The sequence below is a fragment of the Podarcis liolepis genome (genome assembly GCF_965112155.1).
Source record: "Podarcis liolepis genome assembly, chromosome: 13".
NCBI classification, from domain to species: Eukaryota; Metazoa; Chordata; class Lepidosauria; order Squamata; family Lacertidae; genus Podarcis; species Podarcis liolepis.
The window spans coordinates 12,954,493-12,973,738 of record NC_139573.1 but is presented as its reverse complement, the minus strand read 5'-3'; the positions used below and the strand labels follow the sequence as shown (position 1 = coordinate 12,973,738).

At 47.7% G+C, this 19,246-nt stretch overlaps 3 protein-coding genes across 13 annotated transcripts in view; 2 read left to right on the top strand and 1 right to left on the bottom strand.

The window, feature by feature from the left end:
• Positions 1-5,242, top strand: part of SLC12A6 (solute carrier family 12 member 6) — a 51,818-nt gene extending 46,576 nt beyond the window's left edge. For 5 of the 10 annotated variants that reach the window (XM_083471104.1, XM_083471107.1, XM_083471108.1 and 2 more), the window contains 8 exons: positions 180-348; positions 911-1,106; positions 1,194-1,363; positions 1,459-1,590; positions 2,528-2,635; positions 2,731-2,915; positions 3,463-3,596; positions 3,727-5,242. In XM_083471104.1, the coding sequence (XP_083327230.1) occupies positions 180-348; positions 911-1,106; positions 1,194-1,363; positions 1,459-1,590; positions 2,528-2,635; positions 2,731-2,915; positions 3,463-3,596; positions 3,727-3,818 (1,186 nt within the window). In that variant the 3' untranslated portion in view covers positions 3,819-5,242. Of the gene's footprint in view, positions 1-179; positions 349-910; positions 1,107-1,193; positions 1,364-1,458; positions 1,591-2,527; positions 2,636-2,715; positions 2,916-3,462; positions 3,597-3,726 lie in introns of all 10 variants that reach the window. The other 5 variants (XM_083471106.1, XM_083471101.1, XM_083471103.1 and 2 more) reach the window with 1 other exon arrangement.
• Positions 5,243-6,662: 1,420 nt separating this feature from the next.
• On the bottom strand, positions 6,663-11,412 carry EMC4 (ER membrane protein complex subunit 4). 2 transcript variants are annotated; one of them, XM_083471276.1, is made up of 6 exons: positions 11,281-11,405; positions 9,712-9,803; positions 9,484-9,598; positions 9,154-9,307; positions 7,289-7,449; positions 6,663-6,956 (listed from the first exon to the last, which is right to left on the bottom strand). In XM_083471276.1, exons 2-6 carry the CDS (start codon positions 9,795-9,797, stop codon positions 6,921-6,923), a joined length of 552 nt encoding a protein of 183 aa, XP_083327402.1. In that variant the 5' UTR covers positions 9,798-9,803; positions 11,281-11,405; the 3' UTR covers positions 6,663-6,920. The 2 variants fall into 2 exon arrangements, with proteins under 2 accessions (XP_083327402.1, XP_083327403.1); XM_083471277.1 differs by lacking the exons at positions 6,663-6,956; positions 7,289-7,449 and adding an exon at positions 8,250-8,386 and having other exon boundaries at positions 9,103-9,307; positions 11,281-11,412.
• Positions 11,413-11,660: 248 nt separating this feature from the next.
• Positions 11,661-17,984, top strand: SDR39U1 (short chain dehydrogenase/reductase family 39U member 1). Its single transcript, XM_083471244.1, has 6 exons — positions 11,661-11,798; positions 13,690-13,796; positions 14,356-14,438; positions 14,761-14,882; positions 15,604-15,747; positions 16,408-17,984. The coding sequence occupies exons 1-6, from the start codon at positions 11,783-11,785 to the stop codon at positions 16,821-16,823; spliced, it is 888 nt and encodes a 295-aa protein (XP_083327370.1). The 5' UTR covers positions 11,661-11,782; the 3' UTR covers positions 16,824-17,984.
• Positions 17,985-19,246: the final 1,262 nt, after the last annotated feature.

The following is a 19,246-nucleotide window of genomic DNA, read 5'->3' as shown; positions in this document are numbered from 1 at the left end:
TTTGCCATGGGCTGTGTGTGCCACATGCAGAGACCTTGCGCATGCATACGTGTATTTGTGTGCATGTGCTGTGGAGTGCTCCAAACATGCACACAAATACGCTCTTCTGGGTGGCAGCCTGAACCCACCTGCTACTTTGCTCCTTGTATGTGCATTTTGGACTTTATTTTCTTTCTTAGGCCACAACTGCTGGTGCTGCTAAAGCTGGACGAGGATCAGCATGTGAAGCATCCGCGCCTGCTCACCTTTGCCTCTCAGCTGAAAGCTGGAAAGGGCCTCACCATCGTGGGCTCCGTCATGGTGGGCAACTTCCTGGAGTGTTACAGCGATGCACTGGCTGCCGAGCAGGTGAAGCCCCCTGCTACTCACTGGATTTCATAGGTCAAATAGGAGGTGTAGGCACTGGGGTTGATCTGGCAGTCAGGCCATCAGACTTAGAAGCCCTACTTCCTGATCCTAAATGAAGAGGACAGTTGTGGTCATTCAGGCATAATGAATTGGGATTATTCCTTTCCAATATTCAGCAGATGCAAGAAATGTAGGAAGCTGACTTAAACTAGTCAGACCATTGTTGCCTCTAGCTCGGTATCAATCACACTGACTAGCAGTGACTCTCCAGAGTTTTAGACAGGGATTTCTCCCTGCTTTACATGGAAATAGCTAGGATTAAACTCCATTGCCATATTAGTTCCTGCTGCAGAAACCTCCAGTATATTGATTTTAGAGACCATTTCCTCAGTAATATCCCATCTCCATAATGCCTTCGACAAACTTTTAAATACTTAACCAACTTAAGTGAGTTGGAGTTCAGCAACACAGGATTTCACTGTGGCAAAGCATTCACCGGGTTGGGGCACAGAGAGCTCTTCATGCTAGTGCCCTCTAGCAGCCTTAATGTTTCTTGTTTCAGACCATCAAGCACCTGATGGAGGCAGAGCGGGTGAAAGGCTTCTGCCAAATCGTGGTGGCTGCCAAAGTGCGAGAGGGCATCTCCCACCTCATTCAGTCCTGTGGGCTGGGTGGCATGAAGCACAACACGGTTGTCATGGGCTGGCCCAACGCCTGGCGCCAGAGTGAGGATGCCCGTGCTTGGAAAACCTTCATTGGTAAGGCCTCTCCCATAGGGAGGTGAGAGGGAGGGCTTCCTCGGCCAAGGGATCCATATTGCATTACTCTCTCTTTCTACTCTGCAGGGACTGTCCGAGTGACTACAGCTGCTCACCTTGCCTTGCTTGTGGCAAAGAACGTGTCCTTCTTCCCTAGCAATACAGATCCTTTCCCCGAGGGGAGCATTGACGTCTGGTGGATTGTTCATGATGGTGGGATGCTGATGTTACTCCCTTTCCTCCTCAAGCAACACAAGGTACTGGCGGGGGGGGGGGTATCACTGGGGGAGATGAATCAGAGGGGAAGGTAAACCCGTAGATGGGGCTGCTAACTCTCTTTTCCACTTTAAAGGTGTGGCGTAAATGCAAAATCCGCATCTTCACTGTAGCCCAGCTGGAGGATAACAGCATCCAGATGAAGAAGGATTTAGCAACCTTTCTCTATCACCTCCGCATTGAGGCAGAGGTAGAAGTGGTGGAAATGGTGAGAGACAAAACAGACAGAGGAAGCCAGGAGCGGTTAGGGGCATTAGTTGGTTTTTGTTTTTCCTGTGGTCAGCAAGTTAGGCGTCACACAGTCAAGGGCAGGACTTGGAAGATTGATTGGTTAATAGAGAAATGAGGCAAGGGCTTGGACATATGTTGGATATAAGCAGCTTTTCCCTGCCTACTAGAAACCATACCCTGATGCCCCGTTTTTTTCAGTGTTCACCTGTAACTTCAGGCAAATTGTGAGTTGTCTTGCTGTCATCTCACCCCTCCCCTCCCCTCTCCTCCATAGCCACAGGGCATAGCTACTCCGATCTTTGTTTTACTTCTTCTCTGCCTTTCAAAGAAACTACTAGTTCTTGCTTTGTAAGCCACAATATTCTGTTGCTCAGAGCATATCTACAACTGTGCAGATTCTTAGAGAAAGACACACAGACTAATGCATGCATCCAGTTCTGCCATTTTGTTGCACTAGGAAGAAATCTGGGCATTTTTGTGCGCTCTGAATGTACCAGAGCTGGCCAGAGGACAGATCGTCTTGGCCCCACTCTGTACAGTGGTGCCTCGCAAGACGAAAAGAATCCGTTCTGTGATTCTCTTCGTCTAGCGGTTTTTTCGTCTTGCGAAGCAAGCCCATTGATGGATTAGTGGATTAGCGCTATTAGCGGCGTTTAGCAGCTTTTAGCAGCTTATTTGCTGATCGGATCAGCTGATAAGCGGCTTAGCGGCGTAGAAAAAGGGGGGGAAGGGGAAAAAACCAGCAGGAACTCGCAAGACATTGTCGTCTTGCGAAGCAAGTCCATAGGAAATTCGTTTTGCGAAGCACCTCCAAAATGGAAACCTCTTTCGTCTAGCGAGTTTTCCGTCTTGCGAGGCATTCGTCTTGCGGGGCACCACTGTATATTAGTTTACACTTTCTTGTCTCCCAACAGCATGACAGCGACATTTCTGCTTACACCTATGAGCGCACATTGATGATGGAGCAGCGCTGCCAGATGCTGCGGCAAATGCGTCTCTCAAAGACGGAGCGGGACCGAGAGGTGAACTGGGCTGGGATAAGTGGGAAGGGAAGGGCTGAAAGATTAGCACTTCCTAGTTGCTTCTTCACTGATCTTCCTAGGTGCTCCCCACACAGGCGCAGCTGGTGAAGGACAGAAACTCGATGCTGCGGCTGACTAGCATTGGCTCAGATGATGACGAAGAGACTGAGACTTACCAGGAAAAGGTGCACATGACGTGGACCAAGGACAAGTACATGGCATCCCGAGGGCACAAACCCAAGACCTTGGAGAACTTCCAGGATCTGCTCAACATGCGGCCGTAAGAATCTGCCAAGTCCCAGGACACTTCAGCCCATTTCTGTTCACTTAACTCTTTCCTGAAGTTCTGTCCTGCATTTTATGGCTTCCTGAATCCTCTTGGATAGTAACAAATCTTATCCTTTTTTTTTTTTGTTCAATCCTAGCATGCTTTGGGGTCACACTTCTGCTTCTCTGTGGCAAGACCACCTTTGACACTTTCCTTTAGGGTTAGGAGTCAAAAGAGAAAAATGTCCTTGCTACTTCTTCACATTTCCAGCTGCTTCAATAACCATACCATCAAATGTTACATTATTTCCACTGCTTCTATTTTGGCAGCATAAGGCCATTCTGTTTGTTTCCCATCTCCAGTGTGGTCCAGACCCTGTTGGCCTCTTAGATTGCTGCAGCTGCCATATTGTATCCATTCCCTCTTCCAATCCATATGTGTCTTAGTGCTTTCTCCAGTTTTCAGAAGCCAGATCTCTGAGCCAAAGCTTCCTGCAAGTGTACATCCATAGGCATGCCTGGTCTTGGTGACAATTTGTTTCTTCCTTCCTACGACCCAGTGACCAGTCCAACGTGAGACGTATGCACACAGCTGTGAAGCTCAATGAGGTCATAGTCAACAAGTCCCACGATGCCAAGCTGGTACTGCTCAACATGCCAGGCCCACCACGTAATCCTGATGGTGACGAGAACTGTATCCTTTTCTTCAGGGTCCTGTCTTTTGCTGGGATGCAAGAGGGATTGGCGGTGGCAACAGGACTGGGGTATGTGTGTATATGAGAGAGAGAGAGAGCACTATTTCCTTGACTGCCTTCTAACTGCAGATATGGAATTCCTGGAGGTCCTAACAGAGGGGCTGGAACGTGTGCTGCTTGTGCGGGGTGGTGGCAGCGAGGTCATTACTATCTACTCCTAGGGGAGCGAGGAGGGCTTCCTCCTGATAGACTCTGTTCTGTCAAATTGACATCTGCTTCCTGCCTGTCACCACCTGCAACTTGATCTCCCAAGGAGAGCAGCTATCAGTGTCACACCTCCTATGCTTATTTTTCCCTGTGGCAGTTTGGGGTTCTTCAAAGGGGGCAATTTCCCCTATTTGGAGACTAGAGTTGACATTTCCCCATGCCTTCCGTAAAGGTACATGCCGGAAACTGCATAAGCTTGTCACGAAAGGAGATTAGACTGGATTGGGCTGGGAGATGGCTGGATCTTCCCTTTAAAAAGCGTAGGACTAGTGAGGCAAGTATTACTTTGGAGGGATTAAACAGCAAAAACGTAGGTTGCTTCCACCTTAAGAGTTAACTACTGCTTCTGCCCTCTGGTGGGCATGACAAAAATGGAGCAACAGGGTCCTCCTACTGCAGAGACTGTTACATTTCATTGTTGAATCAAGAAGAGGAGAAATGATTGCTGCTTGGAGGACCTAGAGGGAGGGAGATGCAGCCTCCATTGTGCCACTTTCTTCTGGTCAGTGCCAAAGTCTTTCTGCTTTATTTCCCTTGAAATCAAGGGGAGGGACAGCATTTAGGAAGATGGAACTGACTCTTACAGTACTTATCTCATACCCTAATCCCTTGAGGGATTCCAAAACTCAAATTAATTGTTGGCTGGGTGTGGGGGGAAGAGTTGACTCTTAAACCAGGCTGCAGGTGGCATATTGATGGAGGGATATACATAACTGTTCTACTTTCTTTTCCCTATGGTCCTCACACTCCTATCTGGGCAAGGAAGCTAGACCAATTTGCCAGGTCCTTCTCTGTAGCGTCTGGTTGCTGTTACAGGTTGAGAGGAAAAGGAGACGGCAGCCTCTCCTTTCTAAACCATAGAAAGAGAAGCAGAGCAGCAATATCTCCTGACCTTTGTAACATGCCCTCCCTGCTCCCAAGTGGCTACCCTTCTCTTCCCTCAAGCTTGGGCCAGAGAAGGCTATTGTGACCCTATCTGTGTCTATACTGAGGACCCACAACTTGCTGTTTTTTGTGAGTGTTGGGAAATAAGTCCTTCCTACCCCTACAGAAGCAAACACTGGAAAAGGTGCTGTGCTGTTTTGTCCAACCCAATTTCAATGACGGATGTCTAATTCTCCTCCTCCCACCACTTTGCTCAAGTATAGTATGCAGGGACCACTCCTCTTGGGGGTAGCCTTAAAGCAGATTCAGCTCCAGCCTCTCCTCCACTTTTCTTTTAAAAGGGAAGTTCATGTTAAGTTCCTCACCTCTTATTTTGGGGGAGGTCTTTTAATTTATTGGGGGGGGGGATGACCTTGTTTACATACAGCATCAAGTTTTGGGGTGTGATTTTTTGCTTCCTGAATTATGTAAAGAATAAACTTTTTATATATAATTCTTTTTTTGAAGTTGTGATGATTCATTATGTCGCATTCATTCAGTCTATACTCACTATTTTCGTGAATCTGTTAACTGATTAGCTTCTGCTATATATACCTATACTTGGGTCCATTCCAGTCTGGCTATGGCACTGAAACTTATTTGGCTGCCCTGGTTGATGACATTTGCCAGAATAAAGGTGATGCATGTGAATGGCAGCGGCAGTCAGAGCAACTGTCGACATTCCCCCCCACAAAAAAATTAGCTCAACAACCATGGGCAACCTCCCATTTCCTTAATTTGGGGTCCCAAAAAATAGGGGTTGTCTTATACACGGAAAAATACGGTATTTATGGGAGGGTACTGTTTAGTACCATGGGAGGTGTCATGTGGTGTCTCACAGGGTTCCGTCTTCACCTGCATGCTGTTTAACATCTATATGATGTTGGTCATTATCAGGAGAACTGGAATGAAGTATCTTCAACATGCAGATGAAACCTAGCTCTCTTTTACTACAAATAGTTATATATTTATTTATACTCCATCTTTTTCTCTGACGGGACTCAAAGTAGCATACAGCTCTCTCCCATCAGGATGAGGCAGCAGCTGAGGTATTAGACTGGTGCTTGGAGCAGTTAACAGATTGGATGTTGAGCAATAAGTCGAAGCTTAATCCTGAAGACAGGTGTTGTGTCCAGAGTTCTCATGTCATAGGAGGTGGGGAGACTGCCTGTTCTAGACAAGGGATGCAGGACCATGCCTCTGGCAACACAGAGACCCTCCCAATATTGCTGTCAGGTTAGGGACCCTTTCCGCACAGGCCTCTACATGCATAGCTTTCTCCAGAAGCTGGAACTATGCACAATTGGCAGGCAGAGGTGGGGTGCTCAAAGGCATGGTTTTTCTACATACTTTTACTTTTCATCTGACTAATATTTGAAGGGGCCCCCTGTGTGCTGTGTATGAAACAATAGTGTCTTATTGTGAATATTTTCAAGGCACTTGAGCGTCACCTCTCACCCCCAGTGCCTCATGCCCTTTTCCAGATTATTATTGGAATCTTAAGAGTCAGGTACCGTATTTACTTGAATGTAATATGCCATCAAATTTAATGTGCACCCTCATTTTCACGACATAATTTGGCAAAAAAGGTGCGCATTACATTCATGTAAATACAGTATGTGGAACAGAGGAAGCAGCCTTCCTTATACCAGCTCATCTAGCTCTGTACTAGCTACTGTCCTTGGCTCTCCAGCACTAGAGTTCACCTGGCACCTGCTCTTTTTCTAAATGGAGAGTGTAAGGACCTGAATGTGTGCCATCACAAAGTATGATCAATACATGTGCACGTTATCTAACATGAAAATGAATGCTGAATTTATCAGCATGTAGAGCGTCCTGTTCCCATTTTCAAGAAAGCTGTGTAAACATTAAAACACATGTGCATAACACTTTTATTCTGCTTTCACCACAACGGGGAACGTGAAAAGAGCATGTCAGGATAAGCCTTCTGCTCCTCCCTTGGCAGAGAATATCAGTCTTTCACATTCTGTCTGCATCTTCATCTGCTATTCCACATAGCACCACCACGTAATTAGGACCCAGCAGTCTTATTAGGAGCGATGGCAGATGAGTATTCTACAGTAGCAATCCAGGGATCTAAAGCAGCAGTTGGCTTCTGAAACTGGGTTGGGTCATAACACTAGACCCCCACCCGTGAATTCCATGCGCTGGCCATAAAAAAAAGGAAGTGTTGTCAATAAACCTGAGTAAGCATCATCATAGCTTCACTGTCCTTAAAATAAGGCCCCCAAGTACTGGGACAAAGTAAGACAATGTTAAAAATCCTACCATCACTGCTTTAGTTTTAAGCACAGCGATTTTGTAGCAATAAGAATCCATAAGGGAATGAAGTGCTGTTCCATGGACATTGGTACAAAACATCCCCAGCCTTTTAGAGTACACCATGGACACTTAGAACATGTCAACTGAGTGGGGAGGGAGAAGATCACCTCCATTAATAAACACGTATTCTTCAAAATGTCAGACCCTCCATACTCACCTCGGGTGGCTCAATAAAAGCTAACCAATCAGAGGCGTGAGTTGGCAGCAGCCCCATTGACTGGCATTTGTAAACCGCCAATGCCAACCCTAAAAGGTTGCCAATTAGGTATACCAGGCCCTGCAGCAACTTCTGGCTTGAACTCTCAAGTAATTTGAAGGCTGTGGGGACGACAGAAAATAAGTCAGAGGCAGACCACAAACATGCAGCACAGGCCCAGCTTGCTGGCCTGTTTTCACTTCTGAATATTTAGTCAAACAAGGTACAGTACTAACTACAACAGAGTTAACATCTGTTAGCATGTTAGAAAACTATCCACACAGAGACAGAAAAGATACCTAGCCATGAATTTCTACCCTAGAGGGTTTAACCGTTCAGTCGCATGACAATGGATGAACCCAGTTAAGCATTTCCTACTGTTGAGGAAAGTTAGTGAGCAGAAGGTTCATCAAGCATTAGGTATTTATACTGAAGAATCCACTTCTGAACACCCACACTTCAGATGAAACACTGTATATGAATTCTCCAGGCCTATGTATAGCATTTTAAAACAGACTACACGGTGCATAGTATTCTCCACTGGTGCTAGATGATTGCTTAACTTCAATAATAGATTTGCAAGAACCCCTGAGATCTGCACCTTTTACCTGGTATGTCCAAACCACTACTACAAATGTACATCTGTACATTTTTGTATTACTTTCTCCTAATTACTTGTTATCCTCTAGAGGTTTGCAGGGCCATATACTGTACATAAATTCCTACCACATTTATTCTCGCAGCAACCCTGTGCATCTCTACCGGATAAATTCACGCACACATACCTCATTCACACAACTGTTCCTGGATGACCATTTGGGGATTGTATGAAAAAATGGGAATAACCATTGCTTGCACCAAACCACCACACCTTGCCCCTTACGTCTAGCTATGCATGTGCAAGAACCCTCCCTCACTGGAGGAATCCTTCAATTCCTCATGTGCACTGATGCAATCCAAACGGGGCAGTTTTACCATCCCTTCTGTTGGTGTGTACAGGACTATTTTGCATTTTCCTCAAATTCCCAGAATGCAGTCTTTTCAACTGGGTGTGATGGCCTGGGATTCCGAGTCTGAGAGTGAACCGGAGGAATCCCAGCTGGCACAGGAGTCCCCGCCTCCAGGGCCGGCTGAACTGGGGCAAGGCCTAGATGCTGAGGAGCCTGCACCTGTGCCAGATCCTCAAGAGCAGGCACCAGGTGAAACCATTCTGGCCCCAGAGGTGCTGGAGGACTCAGTGTCTACAGGTGAGCCTCCCCCGGGGCCCAGTAACCCTTCGGCCTCTCCTGAACTGCAGAGGCTTAGGGCAGAGAGGCGAAGGGAACTGGTTTCTCCCAGGAGGAGTGCTCGCCTTAAGGCCAGGAGAGGCGAGGCACCTGGGGCGGGACCGCCCCCGGCCTTAGAAGAAGATAAAGGTCAGGCAGCCCGGTCCCAGGTTGCGGGAGCAACGTCGTTGTGGAGTACCTGCTTTTACCCAGACCTAGATCTGCACTCCCGGTGTGCCTGTTCCTCGCCCGGCTTCCTGCTTCTGGTTCTCCGGTGTTCCTGTTCCTCGCCCGGCTGCCCGCTGCTGACCTACCAGTGTTCCTGTTCCCCGCCCGGCTTCCTGCTTCTGCCCTACCAGCGTTCCTGTTTCCCCGCCCGGCTCCCTGTTTCGGACCTCGCGTCTCATCTAGTGATCGTCTACCCTGCTAGTGACTCTGGACTGAACTTTGGCTACGGTAATAGTACCTTCCCCCCCCCTCCCCCGGGACCAGCACACTGGGATCACAGACAAATCCCATGAGGCAAGAAATGAAGAAAGCTTGGGATAAAAACACACTTACTGGCAGAGATGGACATGAGTGCTTGGATGGGCCTCCAGGCCATCATACAGACCATCATAGTGGGGAAGATGGAGATTGTGTTGCCTGCCATGTACATGATAAATAAGTTCATAGGGATTTGCTTCAGGGGGCCCAGAGCGATATCCCAGCAGCGCTGAAAAGGTGGAAGAGAAAAGAAAGTAGAATCAAAGAGCAAACTTTATTCACGTTCACCTGGCCTTCTTCAAAACTCACATGAAGAGGGTATCTGGCTCCAGTGTTCTGCTCAGCACAGAAAACCAAGAGATGCAGTGGCCAGCCCCCCCCCCCCCCCCGCAATTCTTGCACTACCTTTTCTACTAGGATGCGATCCGTTTCCTGGACGCTTGTGTCTGGCACCTGCTTGTCTGAGTAGCCGATGGGATAGAGGGTGTCTCCCTGGCCACCGCTCCGATCACTCCGGCCTCTGGCAAGAGAAAGGGATGGGTCACATCTGAGCTAAATTCAGATACCTGCCAGAGAGAGAGCTACCCCTGGAATCAAGCTAACTGCTTACACCGGGAGATGATAGAGACATACCTGCTCCCACTGCCTGGACCACTCAACTCAATGGCCCATTTGAAACGCCGTCCGCGGTTGGTAACTAGCCCCCCAGGAGTGCTCATCGCTGCCTAAGGGATAAAAGAAGGCGTAGACAGGCATTAAAAGAGAACCTCAACCAGAGGTTGAAGACCTAAGCAGCTTGACCCTTCCACATACTTCCAGTGACTCCCAGGAAATCACAAGCTTCTCCAATGCACCCTGCCTGCTTCCCATCTCCAGCTCTGATAAAACAATCATTTCTCAAGTTAGGGGCTAACACTGAAATGGAACCCAAGAGGACCCTGGGTTTGTAGATCATGTCAGCTAAAGATTCCCAGAGTGGTTTAGGATGAATTGCAAGGTCTCAGCCTCAATTCCTTATCTCCAAAACAACGTGAAGTGCATCATATAGAATGAGAGGATGAAATGTCAACAGCAGCCTAAGACACTCTTCTCTGTCCCAATCCCACACAACTTGCACACCCTGATAAAACTATCCATTTCACTTGTGTAATAGTATTTCTGATCATCTAACAAATCCACCTTCACACTTCCCTGCTTCTCGTTTACCTATTTCTCTGTATCCTCAAATCAACTTGCCCCTCACAATCCACATAGGAATCTTACCAAATAGCCCTTTAAACTGATAAATGCCCTGTCTCCCACCTACAGACCTGATAAAACATTCAGTCTGCTCTCCCAAACTACAGTCTCTGAGCTGTCATGGGGCCTCCCATGACACCTTTGAAGCACCCCCATTCTCAGCTTCCCTAACAGTTATGAAAGTCTGATCCTATTCCTTTCTCAGGATTGTCAGTACCATTAGGCAGAAGTAGCTTATTGTGAGTGTCGTGACAGCCCCTTGTTGTTGATATCTGCTGTACTATTATATGCAATGATTATTGGGGACGCAACACGCAGGGCCTGCTTACAGATTTATTATTATGAATTATTATTATTTTACTGATTGCAGCAAAACATCTTAGGCCAGCCTGGCCCTCCTTTCAATCCAACTCATGCATCCCATGACTGCATTCTTTTCTCCTTCTCTTCCCTTGACCCACAGACCCCATCGAAGGCTTGGGGAGAGGATACTTTCCGCCAGCAAGCTTTCCTAAGCCACCGCTGCTACGTATTCCAAATAACATTCTTGCTGGGTTGATCACGTATCAGCTTTTGCCCACTGTCAAGCCTGCTTGGAGGCCTGGTGTCAGGCCTAAAGGCAGGGTGCTCCAAGCACGAAGAGCAGCTCATTTTTAGCATATAATTGGCATTACATGCAGCACTTTGAGGTTTGGACTGAGGTGAGGGAGAATCAAAGTAATAATGCGCATTGTCCCATCTAATTAATAACTATTATTATTATTATTTTGAGGGGGAGAAAAAGATAAAGGAACGATATAATATCTGGACTCGTTGCTTTTGCCACTAAGAGGGGAACTGCAGCTTCAGGCGAAGGATCCAGTGGGGAGGGGCAAACATACCACCCCCTCCAAATCAGAATCATCCTTCCCTGCAACAAAACCTGCTGGGCCCTCGGAACAGACCCTGAATAGGATCGCCTACCTTTGACGTCCTCGCTGCCTCTTCGGAAACGCTCTCGCCCCGCGGCCTCTATGGCCCCGGCCGCCTCCTGTTCCTGTTTCCGGTGACGTCACCAAGAATGAAAACCATGGCAACCCATGGTCATCTCGCCCTTTAGGAGAGAAAACGATTCTCCAATAGTAAAAATAATTTGCTTTGCGTGTGCGTGCGTGTTTATAATACGCTTCGCCCCCCCCCCGATATAGAGAAAAGGAAAAGGTCGCTAGACACACAAGCCCTTTTTCACGCTTCCGGGTCGACATTAACCCGCTTCTCTCTCGCGTTCCGCGGATGGCACCATAGAGGTGCCGAAGAGCAGAGCGGCACCATTTGGCTACCTTTCGTAAGCGAGCCTTTGCCGGAAGTCCGGGCTGCTCGTTTGTCTAGCCGCTTGCCTCCCCTCCATCTCTATGGTCTTGATTGATCCGTGGGCTTGTTGAGCGTCTTTCCCCGCTGCGCGCGCGCGCAGCCAGCTTCTTCAGCTATGAGAGTCTTAGTGGGTGAGTTAGGAAGGGGCCTGGGCGGGGAGAGGAGCGTGGGTGGGGGTGGGGGTCGTCCAGAAGACCTTGTTACTGTTACTGTTACTGTTGCTGTTATATGATTATGATTATGCAAAAGAGGTTTGACTAGCTTTTGTTGCAAAGGAAACCGGGAGTTGGGTTGCTGTTTGGAGGTTGTGATTTGCAGCCAGCTTTGAGTTGCAGGCAAGCAGAGTCCAGGGGCATGAGCACCACCAAACGGGACCCAGTGGAGAGCGTGTCCTTCCTCCAGGCGAGCAGACCCCTGAGCAGAATCTGTGGGTTACATGCCCATTATCTCAGGATGTTGCTGGCTCTCCTTCCTGGTTGGTTTTTATGCAGAAGTTGGGTGGCCATCTGCCATGGATGCTTTAGCTGAGGTTCCTGCATTGCAGGCGATTGGACTAAATTCAGCAGTCAGCAAACTTTTTCAGCAGGGGGCCGGTCCACTGGCCCTCAGACCTTGTGGGGGGCCAGACTATTTCTTTGGGGAAATGAACGAATTCCTATGCCCCACAAATAACACAGAGATGCATTTTAAGTAAAAGGATACATTCTACTCATGTAAATTCCTGGACCGTCCACGGACCGGACATACAGTAGAAGGCAGTTGGGCCGGATCCAGCCCCTGGGCCTTAGTTTGCCTACCCATGCACTCAATGGCCCTTCCAGTTCTACAGTTCTATGATCTGGCTGCTCAATTTATTGTTATACTTTTTCCAAAGAGCTCAAGGTTGTGGACATGGTCCTCTTCCTCACAGCAACTTTGCAAAATAGGTTAGTCCAAAAGACAACTTCTGGCCCATGGACACCCTGGCTGAGTGGAGATCTGAACCCACAGCCCCATGCCCAGAGTTCTTGACGATTTCACCAAAGCCGTGTCGCCTAAATAAAGGGCAAGTGTCTTTACCTGGCAAGTGAGGAACAATAGCGTCTTCCACCTGCCCTGCAATGCTTGTTTTAGAGACTACCACCATTTCTACCCAGCTTCTGAAGGAATGAAAGGGACACAATTACCGGTACCTTTCTTCTTAACTTATTATTTGTGTATTAAATTTGTTAGTCGGCCAAAGGGATTTACAGTGAAGGAAAGAAGCAGACAACACCCTCCACACCAGCCCCATACAATAGATACATTAAAACCAAGAGGAAAAAGATATGCAACTCACCCACTTCAAAAAGGTCACAATTAGTTAAAGTCCAAAGCTTGGTTATAGAAGAAGGGGTTTTTTTGGTTCTGGTCAGCCTGAAACAGACACATTGCATGGGGTATGTGCAGACATGTTGGACTAGATGACCCTTGGGTCCCTTCCAACTCTATGATTCTGCAGTAAAATATCTACATTGCCCACCTGGCTATTGGTGTGCCTCAGGTTCTCAGTGATATTAAGCATCACTCACACAGCTAGTGCATTCATCTGTAATCTTATGCAGACATATAAAGATGGAGGAGGTCCTGCAGAACATTCCCTTTATGCTTCATCAGAGGCATCCCCGCACTATTTCACAAGCTGTTACTTTTTAGGGTAGGAGGTACTGTGTACCTGCATAGGACTGGGCCACAGAATTTGTATGTTTGTTTGTTTGTTTGTTTGTTTTAACTCCTAAGCACATCTACTCAGCAGCAGGTCCTATTAAATTCAGCGGGACTTACTCTTTGGTAAATGGGGTTGGGATTACAGCCTTACTCAGTTTGAAAGGTAAAGCCTCTTGATTATTTGGGAGGGGGTAATTTTTGTGTGTCACCCACCACCTTTCCTCTGATCGCCTGGTGAGCTGTCCCATTATCTCTCTGTATATAGCCATTACTTACAAAAATAAAATCCTTTATATAAAAAAAAATGCAATTACATTTTTTCCATATTGAAATTAGGTGGTGGGACTGGATTTGTTGGCAGAGCCTTAACCCAATTGCTGAGGAGCCGAGGGCATGATGTCACCTTGATTTCCCGCCATCCTGGAAAAGGGCGGACTACCTGGGTATGTGATGAGTACTTATTTTAAGCATGTGCAGAATTTCCACAATTCCCTGGCCCTGCTGCTGTGATTTTAACCAGGGGGTGGCTAACCCTTTTCAGATCCGAGGGCCACACCACCACATTCCAACTCCTCCAGGGGCCAAATGCTGGCACACTGGACGTGATCAAAAAGGCACAAATTACACAGCCAAATTACAAGTGGCCTCCAGAACAGGCTTCAGAGAGGCAGTAGGAGGGGAGCCACAATTTGTTGTTCTTTTAACTTAAGTGTGGGTACCTCAGGCCAGAAGCCACAATGTGGCCCTCTGAGGTTCTCTGTTAGGCCCTTGGGTTTCTCCCGAGGCCACATTCTATCCCAGACAGACATATGCTAGGTAGCTATAAAGTATTGGGGCCAGTAGAACAAACAGAAAAGACAGTTTCACTCCTACCCCTGGATGCCAAGTTGCATATCGGTAGAGAGGATCAATCAGGAGTGGGATGGGCAAATTTGAGTGGCACGGGAGGCGCTTGTAGCTAGAGAGACTAATGCTGCACATTCCTCCTCCTCCTCCTCCTAGGATGAAGTTTCCCGCTTGGGGCTCCCTCCTTGTGAAGGTGTGGTCAACCTAGCTGGAGAAAATGTCCTTAACCCCCTCCGTAGGTAGGTCCCTGGACGAGATCACTCAGGGTGATTAATACGACTTTGCAGCTGACCCTGTTACCTGTATTCCTAGCTGTAGTATCAAAGCTGAGCCGAGGGGAAGGAACAAGCGGTTGATAGGACAGGCCCAAGGGACAGTTGCCGGAGGTCTAGTGGACAGAATCAATTCCACCTGATCGGTGGAGGGTGGGAGGGATTGCTCCCACTCAGGTTGGTCCAGACTGTGGGCTGCATGTGGGGAAAAACTTAGCAAGCTGCTCAGAGACTTGTGTAAAAGCCATTATTTATAGAGATACAAGGATAGTTTCTTCCAATGCTGCAGGTGGAATGAGTCCTTCCGCCAGGAAGTGGTTGCCAGTCGGATAGAGACCACAAATACTTTGGCGAAAGCCATTGCAGGAGCTGAGCGCCCACCTTCTGCCTGGATCCTTGTCACCGGCGTAGGTATTTACCTCCATGCTAGCTAAAACTGTAGCTTCGCTATCCACTTGGTGATTGCTGATAGCGAAATAACTGTGGGGGCAGAGCGCATCCCCTCAGTCTTGGGAGCTTGTGAACATACAGTGTCCTATGACTCCGCAAGCAATTTTACAAATATGAAAAGAAAATGGTATGCCAACACCTAGGAGTCTGAGGAAGGATGCCAACTGCAGCCTGTTTCAATGTTAGGGATGCTATGGAATGCCTACAAACATTCTGTGTGCTCAGGTGAATGTGTCAACAGTAGAATGACCGACTGAGAAGTATGTAAGGGGGTGAAGAATAACTCCTCAGAGGACCTGGGGACAAGGAGGGGTGGTGTGCTGTTGGCAGTGGGGGGAACACATACGCAGGGAAGCTGGGAGGTCCCATGAGGGCAGGAAATCCAGAGCTGGCTAAAGGCAGAGTGGGCTTACCAAGGATTTAAAGTGATTTTTAGAAGGGCTTAAGTGAAGGATGTGTCAGAGAGATAGAAGCCTATGAGAAAGACATGAAACTGGGAAAGAAATAAAAGGAAACAAAAGGGCCCTTCAGGATTGTCACTTCCGAAGTTAAAAGCAGTTGGGGAATTTAGGAAGCCTTAATACAGGTTTATTGTGACATAATTTTTCAGGGTTGGCTGGTTAGGTAAAATCTGGGTATAAGATAAGTCACACTATTGGTAAAAGGTGTGTCCCAACCCCAGGTTACTACAGACCCAGCCCCACCACTGAATACACAGAAGAGAGTCCTGGCGGAGACTTTGATTTCTTTTCTCGCCTGGTGACCCGTTGGGAGGCAGCAGCGAAAATCCCCGGTGATGCCACACGCCAGGTGGTAGTGAGATCTGGTAAGTTGGGGGGTAAGGGCCGACAATGGAGAAAAGGGCATCTTTGGAGACATGGGGTCAGCTTGGATGTGGCGTGTGAAAGCCCAGAGACATGAGAGGCCGAGGGTGAGATCATAGCTCTCACAGCCCCAGCGCCTGTGTGTCTGACTCCGAGGCTGATACTCATTCATACAATGTGGGTGAGAGTAGCAGGTGCTTACAGGCTCCTGTGCCCCAATTCAACTGTCCGAACTGTGGTCTGAAGGCACGAGATGCAGCGATCCCACTGAAGCCCAGCAGGCTTGAGACCACATGGGAACTCCACCAAAACCACCATGGGGAACCTTCTCATTCCCCTTTCCCAGATTCTGTTAAGGATGTGCCACAAATGATTGTACACTCGAGGCAGATGGGAAGGGTAGGCATCCTGTTCTTCTTGCTGAATCAGCCATCTGGCTCCGATAGGGCCAGCACGCTTTTCCTCTTTGCTCACTGTGAGTGTGATTTAACTTCCAGACCTGTGTAAAGCCAAGCCCAGGAGATGCTTTTGTATAAGCTTGTGCAAGCTATAACCCTGTGCAACTCACCTGCATGGCTTCCCTATAAGTGTTTGCCTTTTGCCAGTAAGCTTGCACTCCCTGAGCAATAATTTTTATTTGTTCTCCCTCTCTTTGCCTCTAGGTGTGGTGCTGGGCAGAGAGGGCGGGGCTGTTGCCCAAATGTTGTGGCCCTTTCGCCTCGGCCTGGGAGGCCCCATCGCTTCTGGCCGCCAGCCTTTTCCCTGGATCCACGTGGCCGATTTGGTAGGCATCCTGGCCCATGCGCTAGAGCGGGAGGACGTCCGGGGTATCCTGAACGGTGTCGCACCATCCGCCGTTACCACCACCAATGGGGACTTCGCCCGGGCTATGGGGTCGGCCCTCCAGCGGCCTGCCTTCTTGCCTCTGCCAAGCTTTGCTGTGTCAGCCATCTTTGGCCCTGAGCGGAGTGTCATGCTGCTTGAAGGACAGCGCGTGGTACCCAAACAGACTCTGGAGAGCAACTACCGCTTTGCGTTCCCTGATCTTCCCTCTGCCCTTCAGAATATTTTAACCTGACCCAGGAAAAAGTGTGTCTAGTAGTAGTACCGTATTTTTCGTTCAATAAGATGCACTTTTTTCTTCCTAAAAAGTAAAGGCAAGTGTCTGTGCGTCTTATGGAGCAAATGCGTGGTGCCTGGAGCCAAATTGCCCAGGGGCAAAAAGCAGATCATGTCTTTTTTTTTTTGAAAGAGGGAAGTGGGTGTTGAAACAAAGCCGCTGTTCGTTTGCCGATCGGGGAGAGAGATAAGGGACACTAGAGATAAAGGAGGCTGCCTGGGAGGGGGGAGGTAAAGACAGCAAACTTGCAAAGGGGGGAAACAGGAAGACTAAAGCAATAAGGAGAGAAATTAGAAGAAAAAGAGGAGCAAAAAACTGCTCCAGCTAAGGAAAAGACACTACACTAAGGCAAACAAGAGGGAAGGGAGTATTCAAAGGAAACAGCTGATCGGTGGGATCGCAAGAGAGATAAGGGATGCTAGCAGAGGCTGCCTGGGAGCGGGGAGGTAAAAGCCCATGGATCCTCAGTATTTTTGCATTGGGACACCCCAAATTCACCATCAGATCACATAGCATGTCCATGGCTACAGCCTGCACCCAAAAAATCATGCACCCACTGTTTCATGGGGCCACAATGGCGCAAAAATGTGGTTACAAAGCATGGATCCTCAGGATTTTTGCATTGGGTCACCCCAAATTCACCATCAGATCACATGTCTGTGGCCACAGCATGAACCACAAAAATCATACATCCACTGTTTCGTTCAGAATTTTTTCTTTTCTTGTTTTCCTCCTCTTAAAAACTAGGCACATCTTATGGTCCGGTGCGTCTTATGGTGCGAAAAATACGGTAATTCCTTGGTAGATAAAATCTGCTGGTTTCCTCCCACCCCGCTGCTTTATTAAGTTTCGGTTCTGTTAGTTTTTGCTGACAACGCACACCTTAAATATGGATTGTTGCAGACGCTTTTGTTAAGTTGTTAAGGTTCCCCCAGATCTGTGCATGTGTGTGTGCACATTGTAATAAGCCGTTCAAAGGCTTTTAGGTACCTGTCTCCTTTGGCAAGAGGGGGTTCAAATGACAAAAGGCACAGCCACTTACTCAGGGTGTGTGTGCAAACATGCACAAATATAAAATTTGTTTTCTTTTGTAAGAATAAAAGCTGCTGATAGTTGAAACAGCATTGTGGAAAGAGGATTTGTTTGCACTGCTGTTTGTTCTTGGGTGGAAGGTCTGTCACACTTTCTGCCTAATGTTGAGTCAGACAGTTGGTCCATCTTGCTCTGGACTGTTTACATTTACTGGAAACAGCCCTCCAGGATTTCAGAAATGGAGATTTCAAAATGGCACCTCCACCCAGACGTCAATGTACAGCTTCCCACCCCACCCTCACCTCAGGAACCCTTGTGCCACATTTTGCAGTGGTGTCTCAAGAGGCAGCCAAATCTGTGACAAAAAAATAGACAAAAGTTACATCAAAGCGATGTTTGTCTGCCATCTTGATTCAAAATGGTGTCCAGTGTCCAAATGACAATGAAATCTGCTGCCCCATGTTGGGAACTCCCTTGCCAAATTTGGCGAAGGTATCTTGAGATGTGACTGAACCAACACCAAAAGAAAAAAAAGGTAAAGTCACACCAAACTTACATTTTGGTCCTCCATCTTGATTCAAAATGGTGGTCGCTGTCCAAACATTGATGAAGAGCGCTACCTCCATCTTGGAAACTCTTGTGCTAAATATGATGACGATATCTCAAGAGGTGCCCAAACACAGAGAACAGACAGACAGACGCACCATTCCCCAAAATATATATACGTAATAGATGACCATGAAACAACCATGAAACTAACTGGGTTGCCTGGGCCAGTCACACACTCTCAACCAGACTTGCCTCCATAACTTTTTTGTGAGGATGAAAATGGGGAGGAAGAGAAAGGGATTTAAGCACAATGCAATAAACAAAGCCACACAGGCCTGTTAAACCAGTGTTTCCTAACCTTGGGCCTCTAGCCGTTTTTGGACTACAACTCCCATCATCCCTAGCTAGCAAGTCCAGCAGTCGGGAATGATGGGACTTATAGTCCATAAACTGCTGGAGACCCAAGGTTTAGGAAAGATTGTGCTAAATAACTGTAGGTTGCACACTGCTTATCCATGTGGCTTCATTCCCAAGAACAAAGGCAGGCAGCCAGCATGAGGAATTTCATCTCATGCTAAGGTGCAAAGGCAGGATCAGGCCAATGGCCCATTTTAGCATCCTGTGGGACATCTGCAAGCAGGACCCACGTGCCAGAGCAGTTTCCAGCAACTTTTATTCGGAGGCATCAGTGACATTTGTATAAAACAGGTCTCCCTGCCCCTCTCCAGGCAGCTCACGACAAGATCAAAATAAAACAAATCAAAACCAATAAATCTATAATAGTTCCAAATTAGGAGGTA

Coding starts and splice junctions, on each gene's coding strand:
- SDR39U1 (XM_083471244.1), top strand. Junction 13,797..14,355: donor GAAAAGGGCGGACTACCTGG/GTATGTGATGAG, acceptor TCCTCCTCCTAG/GATGAAGTTTCCCGCTTGGG. Junction 14,439..14,760: donor GTCCTTAACCCCCTCCGTAG/GTAGGTCCCTGG, acceptor CCAATGCTGCAG/GTGGAATGAGTCCTTCCGCC.
- EMC4 (XM_083471276.1), bottom strand. CDS start 9,797: ATGAGCACTCCTGGGGGGCTAGTTACCAACCGCGGACGGCGTTTCAAA. Junction 9,599..9,711: donor GGTCCAGGCAGTGGGAGCAG/GTATGTCTCTAT, acceptor TTCTCTTGCCAG/AGGCCGGAGTGATCGGAGCG. Junction 7,450..9,153: donor ACTCATGTCCATCTCTGCCA/GTAAGTGTGTTT, acceptor TCGTCCCCACAG/CCTTCAAATTACTTGAGAGT.